General features: G+C 44.6%; 2 protein-coding genes across 4 annotated transcripts in view; one reads left to right on the top strand and one right to left on the bottom strand.

The window, feature by feature from the left end:
• The window catches only part of LOC311055707 (uncharacterized protein), a 269,023-nt gene that overhangs the window by 210,547 nt on the left and 40,016 nt on the right, over positions 1-18,460 (top strand). The window lies entirely within an intron of this gene.
• taok2a (TAO kinase 2a) overlaps positions 5,991-18,460 on the bottom strand; it is a 28,600-nt gene continuing 16,130 nt past the window's right edge. For 2 of the 3 annotated variants that reach the window (XM_084072501.1, XM_084072500.1), the window contains exons 12-21: positions 16,994-17,203; positions 16,102-16,230; positions 15,610-15,846; positions 14,959-15,087; positions 14,552-14,755; positions 13,618-13,857; positions 13,081-13,302; positions 12,087-12,269; positions 10,347-10,656; positions 5,991-9,923 (exon numbers count right to left, since the gene is read on the bottom strand). In XM_084072501.1, the coding sequence (XP_083928627.1) occupies positions 9,148-9,923; positions 10,347-10,656; positions 12,087-12,269; positions 13,081-13,302; positions 13,618-13,857; positions 14,552-14,755; positions 14,959-15,087; positions 15,610-15,846; positions 16,102-16,230; positions 16,994-17,203 (2,640 nt within the window). In that variant the 3' untranslated portion in view covers positions 5,991-9,147. The remainder of the gene's footprint in view (positions 9,924-10,346; positions 10,657-12,086; positions 12,270-13,080; positions 13,303-13,617; positions 13,858-14,551; positions 14,756-14,958; positions 15,088-15,609; positions 15,847-16,101; positions 16,231-16,993; positions 17,204-18,460) is intronic. The other variant, XM_084072502.1, reaches the window with a different exon arrangement.

Genomic DNA, 18,460 nt, shown 5'->3' with positions numbered 1-18,460 from the left:
TCCATCTGAGACAAATGCATATTAATTTGTTGGGTCCTTGACTTGAAAATGTTTGAGAAACACTGGTTTAAACCACATTAGGAAACAAGCCAAAATAAGCAACTACACTTTAGGAACAAGCCCAAAAAACTGCCAACCCGCAACTAACCAATATTTACAAGCAACTTTACAAAAAAACAAGGCCAAAGCCGCTTATATAAGCGGACATGGCAACGCTGCCCCCAAACGACGTCACCGCTTCCTGTAATACACCCAATCAGAAAAGACCACATGACATTACTGAGGCGTGCGTGAACCTGGCCGGCGTGAACAAACCACGCCCTCTCACTCGCTCACTCGCTCTCTCTCTCTCTCTCTCTCTCTCTCTCCTCCCTCTCTCCACATGGATCTCTTACAGCAGTGGTTCTCAACCTGTGGGTCGGGACCCCACATGATTATTATTATTGGGGGGGGGGGGGGGGGGGGGGGTCCCCAGGTGACAGTGAAGTGACAATTTAAGGACTTTTAAGACCTTTTTAATAGCCTACCTAAAAAAAAAGAAAAAAGTCATCCACAAACTATACGAAAACTGGTCAAACATTGGCCAATTTGTCAAATAATAAGAGAAAAAAGAGGCCAAAAAACGTGAATATAGCTGATCTACAAGCTCACAACCCAAGCAATGTGAGGCGTTGTGAGCTTGTAGATCGTCTATTTTCACAATATTATGTAGAACTGAGTCAAACTAAATGTAATGCCTCAACTCAAATATGATTATTTTGGGGGTCCCCAGTTCAAACATGATTATTTTGGGGGGTCCCCAGTTCAAATAGGATTATTTTTTGGGGGGGTCACGGCCTGAAAAGGTTGAGAACCACTGTCTTACAGTATGTTAATTATCAATGCAGTATTGATATGCAGTGTTCAGACATCAAGATGGTTTATGTAGAAAATGTTGAAGTACTGAAACTGAAGGAATACATTATATACACACAGGCAAGGAGGAGGCACTGCACACCCTCTCCACATGTCTGAGAAAAATAATACATTCAACAAAGAATATTGTAAGATTTATTTTTCTTTTATTGGGGGTACAGGTTCATCAATCAAAATGCCCTGAGTAAAGGTTGTTTTGTTCAAATCCTCATAGCTTGTTGTGGTTTACATTTAACATTCATATAAAGCAATGCGCTTGAAGGTTTCCTTTTTCCTCATAGTTTCCTTCTAAACAGTGGGAACATTTGTTTCATGGCAGCTGCATGTTGTTGGATCCTCATCAGCTCAGCATCATGCTTCTCCATCTCCTGACTGAGTGTCTTCTCCAGCTGAGCCACAGTTGCCCTCACAGTCCCTACATATGAAGACTGATGGACATTGACCTTTGTCCAGTCCTTGGTGGGTGGAGGGGTGTTGATGGATGTGAAGTTCTGGAGGAGATGAAGTTGGTCTTCAGTGTGTGAGAGCTGCTTCAGCTCGGAGATTCTCTTCTTTAACTCACTGATTTCCCTTTCCAGCTCTTTAATTAAGTCTTCAGCCTGTTTCTCCGTCGTTGTATGCTTTTCAATGCAGCTCATCACTGTAGTGAGGACCTGCACACATGTGTCTGCTATGTCTTTGTCTGTGTCTTTCTCAATGAGCTCTACTGAGTGTTTTACCTCCTGAAAGGCAAGAATGACAGGAGAGATGATCAGAGGAGCAGAGTTTCTACCGGAATGAATCGCTCCAGGACTGAAGTACGGATAGAGTTTTTCAGTGAAGGTGCAGCCAGTGAAAGAGTAGATATGAATTCTGGCCTCTGCGTCATAAAAGGAGACCAGACCCTCCTCATAATCCACAAACACTCCCACTTTCTGGAGCTTCTCTCTTACAGGGAGGAGGACATCAGGGTCAGCAAGAGCCTCGTACTTTCCATTCCTCAACCATATAGTCCAGTAACCATTGTTGGGACTCAAAGTGATTTCTCCCTTTCGGTTGATGGACTCTCTGGCCACTCCTAAATCCCAGTCAGTACTCTTTTTGACCTGAACCTCATAGTAAAACCGTCCTGATGAGATGCTTTGCTTTCCTAAGACAATGGAACAAGAGGAGAATCTCTCTTTGTTGTCTGGGAGATTTTTATTTACAAGATATCCATCATTCACTTGTTTTCCATCCTCAGAAAGGATGAGACATGGATGTGCTGTATCAGGGTCAAGAGTTACAACCATTGCATATTGCTGGATCCTCCTTAGCTCAGCATCATGCAGCTTCTTCATCTCTTGACTGAGTGTCTTCTCCAGCTGAGCCACCGTTGTCCTCGCAGTCAGAGCAGTGAAGACCTGCAGACTGTTTGCTTTCTCTCTGTCTGTGTCTTTCTTGCTGAGCTCTGCTGAGTGTTTCATCTCCTGAAGCTTCACCTGTCTCTCCTGGATCATCTGCTGAACTTCAGCCTCTGTCTTTCTCAGCTTAGCCTTCTTTCCTTCACACTCTTCTTCCAGAGACACAGTGAGATGTAACTTGTGTTCTGACTCAGTGCAGATCTGACACACACACATATGGTCAGTCTTACAGAACAGCTCCAGAGGTCTCGCATGTTTCTGACACATGTGTTCCAGGTTCTTTACAGGGTCAATTAGTTGGTGTGGTTTTAAAGCCGTGAATCTCTGATGACGCTCCAGGTGAGTCTCACAGAAGGAGATCTGACACACCAGGCAGGATTTCAGGGCTTTGAGCTTGATCAGAGTACAGAAGCCACAGGAGACTTCATCTGGTTCAACAGGTTGCTGCTGTGACCCCCTGAACTGATCAACCAGCTTAGATATCAAAGTATTGACAAAGACCTCTGGTCTGCTATAGAAGCGTTTCTTACACAGTGGACACTGAGACTCATCATTAGTATCCCAGTAATGTGTGATACAGGCTTTGCAATAGTTGTGTCCACATTGAGTGGTGACGGGATCAGTGAACACATCTAGACAGATAGAACAGCATAAATGCTCCTCAGACAATAAACTAGCAGCAGAAGTCATTTCTACACATTGAGAATTCAAGTGAAAATCAAGTCAGCTTTATTTGTATATAGAGTCGAACTTTATCAGACGTCGTCACTCTGACATGATCACACAGGCAGGTTTCCATGGGGACGTGATATCAGTGTCAGCATCGTGGTTGCAGCCAGTCACCATTTTCTCTGGTTGGTTAATGTAAACATTCACGCCGTCTTTATACTTTTCAAATGTCCTTACCTCTGATGCACCCGAGACTGAATCTGCCAATTCAAGCACATTGCACACCTCTTCTATGAACACCGGGTGCATTTCTCCTTTCCGACATGTCGCCTTTCCGACGTTGACGAACCTAACCCTAACCTTAACCGCACACGGAAGCCACTAGTCGGAGTGGTGAGATGTCGGAATGGAAGGAGCACCCCATGAACACCACCATAGGTACAATGTTTACACTGCTCACCTCTTTGGTGTCGTGGTCAGAGAGACATTGCATTCACAAGGACATGGCTCATAAGTGTGTGGAGAGACCATCAAATCTGAAAGCTAGATAAGAGACATTTTCACTACAAACACATGCACACCCAGAAGACTTTCATTGGGATTACACCATACTGAGCTTTCTCTATCATTTCTAAAGGGTGGGGAGGTCATACCACTGACAAGCAAATAGAGCACTGGCCTTCTTGATCAACTACTGTACTGACAGGAGACATGGCGCTGACAGACTATGGATTTGACATCAGGCACCGCGTCGGACTATTGTGAGCATTTAAATGAAAATCCCTGCATGCATTCACACGGATGCTGCCAGCTGGATGCAACAGATGTAGAGACACGAAAGATAGCTCACCTCAGGGTCACGTGGAGAGGGTGATTGGATGTGTACACAAGTACACCATAAGCGAGACCATACCAGTGTGTGCATGGTGCTCCGGTGTGAGGGTCAGGACGTTTCTTGACATTGTGTGACACCCTGGCCTTTTTTAAGTTAAAACATGTTTATTTAACATTGCTTACTCTACCCAATGATGGCTAAGAACAGCTAGGTCTTGCCTGGGCTTTAAATGATCTGTGCTGACACTTTTTATTATTTCTTGTATCAAAGGTACTAGAGATTCAGGCCGCGGCCCTCACATCTTGAGTTCAGGCCGCTATGCGGCTCTCATACCTACGTCGCACTGCCGATCCGACTGATATGCCCATATATGGAGATCTCTATGTCAGTCTTCTTTTTTTTCTCTCTTCAGTATATGCCCATATCTATGCCCCCTTTTGTGCCCCTATATGGAGCTGACTGATTTGTTGCGCCTGATGCCACGATGACACATTGATGTTAGACAACATACTCCATGTTTGGGTGTAGGTGCATTGGGAACACCTGAGTCATGGTGACATGAGTGTGATGTCAGAGGTCTGCCCGCCTGCTGGTCCTTCCTTAAGCCAATATAGGATTCTCCTTTAACGTTGGTATCTATTTTATTCTCTCTTTTTAAAGTGCCCTGCTGTACTCTGTATGTTTTTATTCTGTAAAGCACTTTGAGTTGCCTTGGTGTATGAAAGGTGTTGTATAAATAAAGTTGCCTTGCCTTCAACTTCAAATAGGCATTACTTTATGTTTCCTAGGTTACTTTTCCCCCCACATTGCTTGGACAGTTTAAGAGTGATTACATTATAAGTTGGCACTTCTCCAAAGAAAAAAGTTTTACAATGTCAACATTTGACCTCTTACGTCTTTGAAAATCAATTATGTATGCCATTTAGCACTACTAACTATAAACTATATAGTATGATATACATCAACATCAGCCCATTGTTAGGTGCAGAAATAACAAATGCAATAACACAAGGATTTGTTTTTCCCTCATTTATTTTTCAAAATTATTTTTTTAAATGTTTCTGTACATCTAATCTTGCAATGCTCCTCCTCTCACATTTTGCATTGAACCTGAACACTGAACTTGGCCTCTCTGTAAAAACGGTTGTGAATTCATCCACACCACTTCCAGACACACATCCACTCCTAGACACATTTTGACCAGTATCAATAGCATTACCATTATCCTCACAGATATTCTAGCAGTCAAGTTGGAGCATGTCAGATATCCAGTGGCATCTCCATTCAGCACAACAAACAGACTGTTGAATTCTGCCGTTTGTCAGAAAAGTTGAAAGAGATGGGTTTCTTTCTGTAATGAAGACAAGAAAAAAATGCAAAAGAAAAAAACACAACATTGGGTTCTTGATCTAAAGAACAAATGCATAGGAAAGATTAAAAAATATTAAATTAATGGTCATATGAAATGTTAACTGTCAAATTCCTTTTAGGTAGTCAACAATAACTCAACTCCAGCTGGGACCATGTGAGGTCTAACAGGGAAAACCATGGATGTGAATATACCTTGCCCAATGCCCTATTCTCTGCCCGTGTTCACAAACCAGTTCACATACTAGACACTGAAGTCACCGCAACAGAAGTCACTAATCTTGACTCTTCCATGGATCTCACATTCTGTAAAGAGTAAGACTAATGACATCAATTACTTACGGTGAGCAACCCTGTCATGCAACAAAGTATAAATTAGGCTCAAGACTACAGTATGCTCCATAGTAGTGTAAATGGTGGGTAAACGGGTGAAGCAACTAAAAATGCTGTCAGTAGACGGCATTTTTTTCCCGGCCAACGCTGTAAATCTGCATGCTGATGAGCGACATACCTTTAAAAGGAAGCCGTTCTGTCCCCTATACTCATTCACCTCTTACCAACATTTGCACAGATGTGGATTAGTTGAAGAAAAGAAAGAAAAACTGAACGATTATCAAAGCCAGGTCCACATACTGTACACGAAACTTCTTTCACCCATTCATTCCTTTACCAGCAGTGCAAATGAGGCAGACATGACAACTGAGATAGTACTAGATCAATCTTTTTCTCTCCGACAGCGATGGTGTCTTTGGATGACATCAATAAATTCTTCCTTGACTGAAAATGCTTGGAAAAGGGGAATATCTTACAAATGACCATGCTTTTCTCACCGTTCAGACCTAAAATGGTTAGGTGTTTATTCATACAGCCCTGAGGCTAGGGAGGGGGGGGGGTGGAAGGTACAGTGTTTTTGGGGGGCAGGGAGACGTTTCTGTGCTCACTGAGAAACAACAATGTAAAACATGGCACCAAACAGCCTAAATGAATAAAACAACATGAAGACAACGTGTAAAACATGGCACCCAACAGGCTAAATGAATCCAACTGTGAAAAATGCATCTATTCAGCTAAACCATGGACGAGTACAGTCCACATTTTAATACTGGCTCCAAAAAAAAAGAAAAAGAAAGTAACAATGTCCTGCCCAATAGACTCCGACTCTGAGACCTAGACAGGAATGCTGGGAAAGGTAGTCCTTTTTCCTCCTTTAAAAAATGTAACATTTTTAAAACTCTATCACAGTAACATTGCTCTTAATTCCCACCTAGTGGTCAAAATTGGCAACAAAAAAATAAAATAAAAATAAAAAACCCTTAAAATTAGCATACAACATAAATATTACAACTGCAGTAGTAGTAATAATAATGAATAGCTTCTAACTTTTTTGTCTGCATCTATTACAAATCTGTATAACTCACGTGACAAAATAATCATTGTTATTACTAACACAGTTTTTTCAAAGTTAGTGCCTATTATGTACACTCATTAAGTACAATGTAAGTCAAAAGTGTTGGACAGTGAACAATCTTCAGCTTTACCTGTTACATTTTACACAGGTATGTTACATTTATATGCATCTATATAAATAGGTAGTGTGCATGTTATCGATACAAATGCGGTCTGTACAGAGGGTCCATGCACTCAATTGTACTAATTTGTATGCACATGTACAACTTTTATCTACACACAGCCATGGATGGGGAATAATGACTGATTTATACTTAGTCGTGCGCCGGTGTCTCACACCGAAAACAGCAGATCTACAGGACTGCACATCTTATGTTTCTGTTGTGAGACAAACGCACAACTAAGGATAGATCAGGCTTAAGTTGTTGGTGAAAAGTACTCTGAAAAGAGCTCTGTACACTCAGCCCACTCTTCAGACACACGGTACATGTAGTGCTTGGCTCACGCAAAACAACACTCTGGCAGCATCCCTTTAAAGTGGACTTATAAGGGCAGTGGTAGAGTCGTTTTGGGTCAACCCAACAAATAGATGGCAGTGTTTTAAATTTGTCATTTAGGATTTGTATAGCTACAAATAATAATAACGGAGAAAAATAAAGAAAAGAAAGAAATCTGCCCTTTGTCAACTCCTGTGCTGTCGTTGCCTCTTGGTCACTGAGCAGTTTGAAGCAAGTTAGGCGTTACAATTTAGCGTTATTTACATAGTTACAGTGGTTCTTTAAAGCACCGCTATAGCTGAGTGGAAGCTGTCACAGGCTGTCCTCCTCAACACCACACTCTCTCTAGCTCAGGTCAATGTGTCACTGAGCTCCGCTCCAAATCTAAAACCTACATCTTAATAAAAACATCCGGCCACACTGGCACTCTGAACAAAAAACAATAATACTTAATGGTTTCTGCTCTGGTTTAAGCTGGGAGTCTGCTGTCCAATCATATTCTATCATCCCACAACATAGACAACACTGTGCAAAAAGATCAAGAGGGTAAACTATAAAAAAAAAAAAGATTCTTTGTAACAAAAAGCTAAACATATAATTTACTGAATTCCAATCTACTTGTTTTGTAAGATCAGGATGCCAAACCCCCCTCTCTGGGCACAGTGTTTCTGACACCTTTGGACTTCAACCCTGTGCTATAGCCTACATCTCAGCTTAAACCAGCTCTTGAATAAACTGCGTCCCACAGTAATGTGGGGGGCAAGATTGCAAGGTGGGAATATGAATATTAATTAAAATGTAATAACTATAACAAGCACTGCAGCCTGACCAGACCACTGAACGCATTGTCTCCGTCTTGAAAATCCCTGCACTGTTCAACAAAGGAAAACCGTAAGATTTGTTTTTTTTTTAATCAGGGGACATCAGTGTTTGCCAGAAATCAAAATGTCCTGAATAAAGGTTGCTTTGCTCAAATCCTATGTAACTTGTTAAAAGAACAAATAAAAAGGTAAAATTGTCCCATGTTAAGGGGCTGCAATGAGCTGACCCCTCTCACCCTCTCGGCGCGTGTCTAGTTATGCTTCTCTCTCCCCTCCTCCTACATGATGCCTTCTAAACCCCTCGTTTCAGAAGCAGAACTTGACACACAAGGGCCTGTTATACTTGGTTGTGCAGTGGTGTCGTGCACCAGAAATAGACATTCTCCATTTTTGTTGTAAGGTAACCGTGACCGAGGCTTTTTCGAGCCCGCAGCTACAATAACTGATATTCGCTCGGCCCCCGGGTCTCTCCATCCATTACAGGACGACCTCGACTTTGAGGACCATTTATTCTAAAACACAATGGAGCCAGCTGAAGGAAATTGAGAAAATAAGATACAAGAACCTAATAGAGCAACCATCTGTTTAACAGGGTCCCCACACATTTTTAGCAATGAATTTCCAAAACTTTTCCAAAACCTTTCCAGAATATTTAGCCCAATTTCCAGGCCTATATAACAATCATTCGGCGCAATAATGTGTCTCTTACTCCTATGTAGAATGCCCAAAGATAGGCAGTGTAGCAAAAATAAAGTTTGAGACATACATTAGGCTGCCGTCACACAGCCCGTTCAGCGAAAAACTACTTATGTTACATATTTCGTGTAATATCATTCATGTTTATGAAAATGTTTTGTTTTAGCAAAATCAATAGCCAAAAACAATGCATAGCCAAATATTTTTCCAGGACCCTTGATAAATTCCAGGACCTTTGATGATGTTTGATCAATTTCAAACCTTTTCCAGTACTGGATTTTTTTTTTTTTTTTTTCAAAATATTTCCAGGAATTTCATGACCGTGGGGACCCTGGTTTAAGCTCTCTAAAAGGAAGCTTGTAGAATAGTTTGGCTATTTCTTGTGTGCGACACCAGTGCGCAACCAAAGCCTGATTTATACCTCGTTGTACAAACGTGTCAAAGGCCAAAAATGGCAGGTTTATAAGCCCCACCACGTGCTGCGGATTTGTGAGCTTCTAGATCGGCCATTTTCAGTGCTTGCCACTATCGTACAACGAAGTATAAATCACCCCTTTTTACGAGTAAGAGAGGTGCGAGCCATTGGAGATGTGCGAGGTGACCGACGTGCTCCGGCTGAGGCCCCCCTCGCTGCCGCCTCCGCCGGGCCCCCCGGACGCCGTCCTCCTCAGCGGCTGCGGGCTGTTCCTGAGGGCCATCAGGCCGGAGGGGGGGCCACCCCGCAACCCCAGCCCGCCGTAACCGCCCGCGCCGCCGCCGCCGCCGCCCTGGGACGAGGAGGAGGACGAGGCGGAGGAGGAGGGAGGCGAGGAGGAGGAGAGGGAGATGGGGGGCGGCGGCGGGGGCGGCAGCAGCGCCAGCGACTGGGAGGAGGCGTGCGAGGACAGGTGGTGGTGCTGGTGGTGGTGGTGGGAGTGGTTGTGATGGGAGGAGGAGGAGTGACCCTGGTGGCCGCCGCCGCCGCCGCCGTGGTGGTGTGAGGAGGAGGAGGAGTAGTGGTGGCGCTGCTCTCCGGCCCACTCGCGCCCCCCGCCGCCCCCCCGGTCACCACGCTGCTGTTGCTGTTGCTCCCTGACCACGTCGTCGCGGTACAGCTGCGGCGTGCTCTGGTGGTGCTGGTAATGCTGTGGAAGGTAGTGCTGCTGCTGCTGTTGTTGCTGCTGTTGCTGTAGTTGTTGTTGTTGTTGCTGGTGATGATGGTGGTGGTGGTGGTGGTGATGATGAGAAGAAGCGGATGATGAAGGGTGTCCCCTTCCGCTCGGGTTCATCTCGCTGTCCCTCCCCATGCCGTGGGAGGAGGTGATGGACTCGGCACGGCTGAAGTTGCCTCCTCCTAGGGTTGTCACGATCATGACATTTTAGTGGACAATTAATTAAGTGTACAAATAGTTGAGATGAACTACTTAATTGTGATCATTGAGCATAAATAAAAGATTACATTTCTGTATGCCTTTTAGGCTTTGTAAACTAAAATAAACTAAAATTGCACTGTGCAATATGACAAATAACTTCAATATACAAAGAAATGACTGACGGTACGAATTATCAAAATCAATAATGTACTTATGGCCAAATCATTTTAAAAAATAGTGGAAAGATCTACGAGCTTGTAGATTTGCTGTTCAAACAATTTTTTAACAGATGAATTTATACAGAGGAATCAATGGAAAACGATACGCACGACTATGTGCAATAATTGCGATTATATTAAATAATTGCGATCAGGGCGATTATGTAATTATTGAGACAGGCCTACCTCCTCCCCCTACTCCACCCGTGGCGTTGCGCCAGGACGGCGGCGCGGCAGAGTTCTGCACGCCGTGGCTCCAGTGGCTGCCCGAGCGCGGCACAGGCCGCGACGGCCAGCCGCCAGAGCCCGACGACGGGCTGGGGTTGGGGTAGCCCTGGTTGTAGGCCTCGGCGGGGATCCCCGACAGCGCCATGTTGCTGAAGCCCAGACGCATGCTCTCCGAGTCGAAGGCCTCGATCTCGTGGGCCTGGCGCTCCAGAAGCGTGCGGATGCGCTCCGTGCGCTCGTTCTGCAAGGAGAGCATCTCCTCCTCGATCTAAGGCACAGACGGAGACATAGAAACATTTAGAGGACAGTAGGATATTAGGAGCATTTTAGGATAGGGATTCATATTTAATTAATCAAAATGAAATGCATAAAACTAAATGCCTTATTTATTTTTTTGCTTGTTTTCAGGTGGGTTCCCCGGGGTTCGATGTTTCCTGCTACAACCCTAACCCTAATGTAAGCGGGGAACATAGAACCCGGAGAACATAAGAATGACCCAAGGTAAAATCATGGCAGGCTAGTAAGGCAACACAGCTGCAGCTAATCAAATTAGTAATAGGTGTGTTGAATGGAGCCGGCTGGACCAGCTCATGGACAAACATTATTTCTGAACGATTGCGACCTTTGTCATAAAATCGGTTCAGGAATATAAAAGAAGACATATCACAGGTTGTTTGCTAATCACTTGTTTTTCGATGTGCAAAGCACATCATTTTATTGAGGGATCTAAACAGCGGCAGGTATCGTTTCTGTCTCGGAGGTATCGCAAGATGTGGTTGCCAGACAGGAAATGGCTGACAGTCTCGCGATACTTTGGCCATTCAGAAACATACTTTGTGCTCTTTAGATACCTCTATAAAATGATACAGTGTCAGGCATGCAAACAGCCCCGAGGTGAAAAAGGTGACACCATGTTGTTTTTTTTTCGGGTCAGGTGTCACACAATTGCCCTATTTGGATTCAAAACGGCTATTGTAGCTGAAAAGCTACAAGTTTGCATGTCTGAGTGTACACATTGAAAAGCAACACAGCAGAAAACAATGTGTGATATGTCTTTTATTTTCCTGAGCCGAGTATTTTATAAAGGTCTCAATCGTTCAGAAATGGTGTTTATTCATAAGCTGTCCAGCCGGCTCTCATAGACGCCAATGTTTCACCGACTTCCGGTGTGAGTCTGCCAACTAGTGCGACGTATCTGCCAGCTGGAATTGCAGGATAGATGACGTTGGCGACTCTTCCTTTTAAAATAAATTCCTTATATCTTGTATCTGTGCGACGTGGCGTGTGTGCCCGCCCTTTAGGAGACCACTCGTACGTTGTACGAGTCTCTTAATTCCAGAGGAGACGGTGAATGGGGCGGGGTGTTGATGTGAGGTGATAGGGGGTGGGGAGAGGCAACCACGCCCACTTAGGAGACCATTAGTGTACCGTTGTTCGTACAAGTGATGAGTGCCATCGGCATTTCTTAACCTGAACTGGTAACCACACTACAAAATCAGCCTAGAGTTTCATGCTCCTTTAACCGATTAAGACCTGAGGCCGATTCCACAAATGCCTTCTAAAAGCAGTAGTTCTCACACTTTCACGATTTTAAAAAACAGCCGATCATTATTGCTGATCTGCTATTTCCGGCCAATGGTCTCCTATACACGCCCAGACCAGGAATGCTAGGGTTCACGTGGTTTACAGTGCTAGTACCCTTTGCTCCAGCAGTGCCCTGCGGATGGACACCCTCTGCTCCAGGTCCTTGGCCTCCCGCTCGTGCTGGGAGTCCGTGTGGATCTTGATCTTGCTTTGGTAGGCGTTGAGCAGCTCCAGCTCCTGTTGCAGCTGCATGCGCAGCACCTGGTACTCTGCCTCCTGGGTCTCGTCCAGTCGCAGCTGTGATGATGGGGAAGAGGAGGAGAAACAAAAGCCTTCAGTAGAATACAACCTGCTTGGGGTTTTAAGAAAAAAGAAAATTCTGGATGATCTCGGCCTGTGTGTTCTCGGTTCTATATACTGAATGTGCAATGTACATCAGTGGTTCCTAAATAGTGTGCCGTGTGACAAGGAGTGCCTTGTTTTTTTTTATTCACTGTATCAGTACTTTGTGCGCACTCATTTTCCAAAACAGAGGGAAATTCTATTACCTAAAAATGTATTTGAATGATTTTGACTCTGCCATCCCTATTAACAAAACATGTTTTTGGTTTTAAAAGTGTTTCTACAAACTCAATGCAAGCTTATAGATCGGCAAAATGTTTGCTTTCATTTGGCATTAGTCAATAAAAACGTCTAGTCATACGAGTGATAACACGTTCTATAGAGACTATTTAGCACGAAGATGAATACTGGTGTGACTTGAGATTCTGACTTGCCCATTGGTGTGCCTTGGGCACAAAACGTTTGAATGGTGTATTCTGAAGGCAGCCGTGTGCAGAACACCTTAAACCCTCCACAGTATACTTAGCAACTGGAACCGAGTTGCCTTTGTACTTGGTCCACTCTTTTTTCCCCCAAATCACTTTGCCACATAAAGCCGATCTACAAGCTCACAACATGCGTTGTTAGCTTGTAGATCTGCTATTTTTGCCTCAAGTGGTTAATTGCACTGTGTGCCGCCAACATACTGTTGTCGTATTCAGGGTGTGCGTTTGTTCTTTGCTGTTGCGGTGGTGTACTTGTGCCCGGTGCGCGGGGGTTTCCTTGCCTTACTCACAGCCTGTGTGGACAGCATATCGTTGATGGAGTGGTCGTACTGCTCGGCCAGGATGGCCAGTTTGCGCGTCTGCTCCTCTTTCAGCCTCTTGAGCACGGCCTTGTGGTCGGCCTTGGGCGTGCTCTCCAGCAGGTGGTTGCGGAGGGCTTTGTACTGGCGCGTCTGGATCTTGCACGTGTCCTGGAACTGACGCTTGATCTGCAGCTCCTTGGTCTGAACGGAGGCGAGGACAAAAAGAGCGGCGTTAGCGATGAATAATGCCATTTTGTCAGGTGAGGGATATGCAACAGGGCGATCAAATGTCATTCACTTTCTGGTAGGAAAGAACTGAACCTGGACGTAACATGCCATACTGGTCCAGGCAACTTGCCATAAGTTGTGAGAGTAGTTTATTAAGTAACTGCAGACTAAAACGTGTTTGTCATGACCATTGCTATCGAAATCAGATTAAATCCCACATTTTGTATTTAACCTGCACTTGTAACAAAACTAACTTGAACCGCTCTGGGACGTCGCTCATTCCGTTACCTTGAGGCTCTTGGGCTGCTGACGGACCTCGACGGTGTGCTTCTGCCTCAGCTCCTGCTCCCGCCGCTTGTTGTACTCCATCTGGTTGGTGAGCTCCGTCTGGTGCTGCGTGCGGATCAGCTCGGCCCGCGTGCGCTGCACCGAGCCCAGCTGACGGAACTCCAGCTCCTGGGTGGACTCGTGGTGCCGCAGCAGCATGGCGCACTCCAAGTCCTTCTGGGTCTGCTTCTTGTTCAGGTCCTGGCGAGGGAGACGTAAGAGAAAAATCTGAGTGGGATAATACTTGCTGCTAGAGCCCGACATGCATCGTCTGCGGCAGGAGACGGGAGCCAGCAAAAAGCATATTTTATCTGAGGTAGACATTAATTTTTCCACTGCTGCTCCTGGCCAGTATAGAAAGACTATATCTACATACTATCTATACTCTCAGAGTAAAATCCAAGTGTCTTGCATCCAGTCAGTGTCTTCACTACTTCCAAAACATAGCATTTTTCTCTCAAACCTTCCTTGTCAAAATACTTCTGGTGTAAACAAATGTGTGTGTTTTTAAAGCGAACATTTGTAACTCAAATCTTTGCTTCTGGGGATTCTACAAGTATCCTCTAAATCCTAAAAAGTTTTTTTGAAAAAACGCATGTTGCTAAATTATCAGTGGTTCTTAAACTTGATATGCATTATCAAAATGATATGTATTCGGCCGCGGACCCCCATCTCAAAATATGTTTTCCAGGGACCTCCCCAGAAGCAAAGATTTGAGTTACAAAATGTTGGCTTTAAAAAAACAAAATATCTACAAACGTCTCGTAGATGAGCTTGTACATCTGCTATTTTTGAATAGCCAAAGAAATCTAAAAATGACACAGATGCGTTCCCGGTCTTAATGTTTTTTTTTGTTTCGTTTTTCGGTTGGTAAAGGCTGACACGGAGGACGTACCTCTCTGAGCAGGTCTTGTTCCAGGTTGTGTCTGGCCAGCAGCATCTTCCTCTTGTACTGACGACACTGCAGCTCGTAGTATTGCCTCTGCCTCCGCAGCAGCCCGGCCTCCTCCTCCGCCTGCATCTGCTGCAGACACTCCTTCTGACGGACCAGCCACTCCTGCTTCTCTCGCTTAGGGGTCGACTGGTTCTCGTTCAGCTCCTGTTCCCACCGACAAGGAGGCAACAGTTAGGCTCAACGTATTAATTTACTTTTTTCCCCCCTCCATCCCTTGAGGGGCTTCTAGGAGGGGCACCCCAGCTAAATGATTGAAATGTAGGAACCAATTGGGTAACTCAAGAGTCATGGCATAAATGCATTCAAACTGGGGTTGAAATTAAAAAGGTTTTGAGGAACCATCGTACTTCTTTGAGCTGGTCCTTGCGCTGGCGGTACTGGCGTTTCTGGGACTCCAGTAAGCTGGTGAGCTCTTTCTTCTGCTGGCCCAGTATGTGCTGCTGGAATTTCTTCTCCTCTGCCAGCGCTGCTTTCACCTGCGCGCGCACACGCACACACACACACACACACACAAATGTTTATTGTCGGGTTCAGTGTCAAACCAACAAGCAGGCCAACCCTGACCTAATGAAAATAGGCAGATCTGTAATTTTATTACAGCATGGATTTGTAAGTAGTGAGCAAGCAGTCTAGAAGAGGGTCTGTCCATGAATCAGTCTGTCTGTGTATGACCAATGACACTCATAAACAAAAAGGTGCACAGGGCAGATAAGACAAATAAGTTAAATCATTTAATAACTTTATACTTAAAAAAAAGAAGAAGAAAAAAAACACAGCTTGTAGATAGGCTAGTTCCACAATTTTTGAAAATGTTTGAAAATATATGAACATTTTTCAACATGGTAATGATTATGACAATTATGCAAAAAATAATTGCGATTAGGCGATTATTATGTAATAAACTAGATGTTATGCCCTCACACCTACCACATTTTTTATATATATATGTATATATATATATATAGAGGATTGTCACAGGCCTACTCTCTCCTCCTCACCTCTTTCTCCAGGATGGCCTGGGTCTTCTTCACCAGCTTGTCACCCTCGGCAGAGAAGCTGTTCCTCTGGCTCTCCAGCTCCTTGTCCAGCCTCAGCTGGTGCTCGTCCATCTCTGCCTTCAGCTTGTTCTCCAGGCCCATCAGCTGCTTTTGGTGCTGTCGCCGCATGCGCTTGTAGCCCGACATCTGCTCGCGCAGCGCCGAGCCCTGCTCATGCTCCTGGATCTGACGGGTCACCTGCAGATAGATAAGATAGTAGGGGCTGTCACGATTATGACATTTTACACGACGATTCATTGTCACACAAATAATTGCGATTAAGTCAGGCCATTTTTGGTGTGCGACATGCTTCCATAGAGGACATGCTGGCTGCTATGGAATCCAAATGACTGAAATCAGTCGTCACGACTGAGAACTTGAACCCATGCATTGACGTCACTTTAGTTGTGCGACGAGTCGTTTGACACAGCCCAGGACCGAGGTCTTCCTTACCAGGGAGGCGGTTCGGATGGTGGCAAAGTGGTCACGGTTGCGATAGTAGGCGCGGCGCCGGCCGGCCGAGGGGGCCTGGGGTTGGTCCATCTCTGGCTGGTAGGGGTCATCATAGATGTTGTCCTGGCCCTGACAGAGGGAAAAGAGCAATACATGAGTCCAACACAGAACACACATACAGTACATATTAATAACAACCCGATCGTCAAGAATTTAGTATACATTGCACGGAGTGGTCATTCCGTGCATAGACAACTGGAAAACCCGAAAATCCGTGCAGAGCCGCCTCGCATCTCCCCCATTGTGACCATTTCGGAGGCGCGCAGTTTCAAGGGAATTTTGGCGCCACGTAAGGGACCACCGAGCAAGCTAAAGCGAGCGAGTTGCCGTCCCGAACGTTCCCTTGAACCTACTCAGCGCCGTTTGAGTTATGTACCGATAGACAGAATCGTAAATTTGTTGTAGGGACTGCAATGCTTCCGGGTTTTTCCGGGTTGCAACTGGTTATGCCTACCGTGGGACTCGTTGTACATATGCACAGATTTTCGGGGTTTCTAGGCTACTATGCACGGAATGACGTGCATTCTTGGAGATCAGGCTGATTAATAAATATACAGGATTATTTTTTTCTTTCCTCCTGCTGAAATCAAAATGTACTGTGGACAGTGTTTTCAGATTGGGGACACGCTGGGATTGTGTATTTTTCAAAACATGCCCACAACCAGAACATACCCAATTTTGTTGTTGAACTAAGATGAGCAAGTTCATCATTTCTGGTAGAATGGAAATAGTAGCCATTTTGCACACCTAATTGATAGGACAGGTGCGTAGGAGTGGACAGACGACACTTAAGAAGACAAATAGGAATTTGCTGGTGGCGGGCGTGCGTTACCGTGGGCCGGTGGATGATGGAGCTGTTGGAGGCCACAGTGTGCTCTCCTTCCTGCATCATGGCCATCTCGGTGCTGCTGTCATCGGAGGCGTCCGCCAAGCTGTTGACGGAGCTGCTCTGTGAGCTGGCCGAAATGGACATGCTGGGCACTGACTGGGAGCTCTCCATGCTGTTGACTGTACCCGTCCGAAGCACGTACTGCTCCGCATCCTGACATCAACACACACACACACACACACACACACACACACACACACACACACACACAGATGTCAGACAGGGGGATCATTATTCAGTCATACCCCAATTGAGGCAATTCAATGATTACGGAAATGATCGCGCAAGAATCGGGACACTCATAAACTTGTAACCACACGAGAGCTGTGACCACCAATATTTGCTCCCTCCCTGCCAGTGTTGTGCATTTACACTCGATTAACGTATTCATGTTTTGGTGAACTTCACATTTTCAACTATTGAACATGAGCATCGTTAAGTTCTGCAGTTAACGGCACTCACTATTGCAAGTTGCTAGCCAGATTGTCGCCGTTTCTCAATACCAAGAACGGATTTGCATCCTTGGGGAATAATGTATTCGTCTTGAGAGCAGAGAACACATCTTTCTAGTTGGGAAACAGCCTTGTACTTGATGGCATGTGATTGCACTCTGCAGCTGTGCGTGTTTCAATCAAAACTGGCACAGCAAAAAAATATAATATATAATATATATATTCAACATCCATCCAAAATACTATTATATTGACAAAGACTAAAGGTTAACAACATTCCTCGATGACTTTAGTTAAGTTTTGTAAACACAAATACAGTTTCAGTAGTTAACGAACATATCCTTGGACCCTCAGAATGTACATTCACGTAGCACGCTGATAATGACAGGGAAAACACAGCAGTGACTCTTCCGGTTACTAAATGACATACAGGATGTAACCACAGGGTGGAGCCGTATTTTATGCATTTGAACTGCAGCATAATTTGGTTCAAGCTAAATAAAACGACCACAGCGTCTACAATATACCTTTACTGCACCTCTTTTTCACTTTCTGCATAATATGACACATTGTTTCAAGTGGTAAAACCTATAGTCATTGTTTATTTTGTGCCTTTTAAAAGTAATCTCTGTCAGGGATTCTATAGTAGTAAACTATATACAGAAATTAATTTAGGTTGGAAGAGGCCAGTGGCAATGATTGAGGACTGGGGGTGAATGGGTTAGGTGGAGGTTATATAGAAAAATAATAGCTCGGAGAAGCTCATTCAACCATTGGAGCCCTGTACACTTTGTTGTACAACGAACAGCGAAACTTGCCGATCTACAACGTTTGCCTATAATGACATACCCAAAATAGGGACACCAGGGCTAAAGTGTTTTTTTTAACAAAGAAATGTATGAATTAGTTCATTCTAATGGTAGTGAACTTAGTTCAAAGTTGTCAATTGTGAACCATG

Source organism: Gymnoscopelus microlampas (assembly GCF_963454915.1).
Source record: "Gymnoscopelus microlampas genome assembly, chromosome: 11".
In the NCBI taxonomy this organism is placed as follows: domain Eukaryota; kingdom Metazoa; phylum Chordata; class Actinopteri; order Myctophiformes; family Myctophidae; genus Gymnoscopelus; species Gymnoscopelus microlampas.
This window is presented reverse-complemented; position numbering and strand designations above follow the sequence as displayed.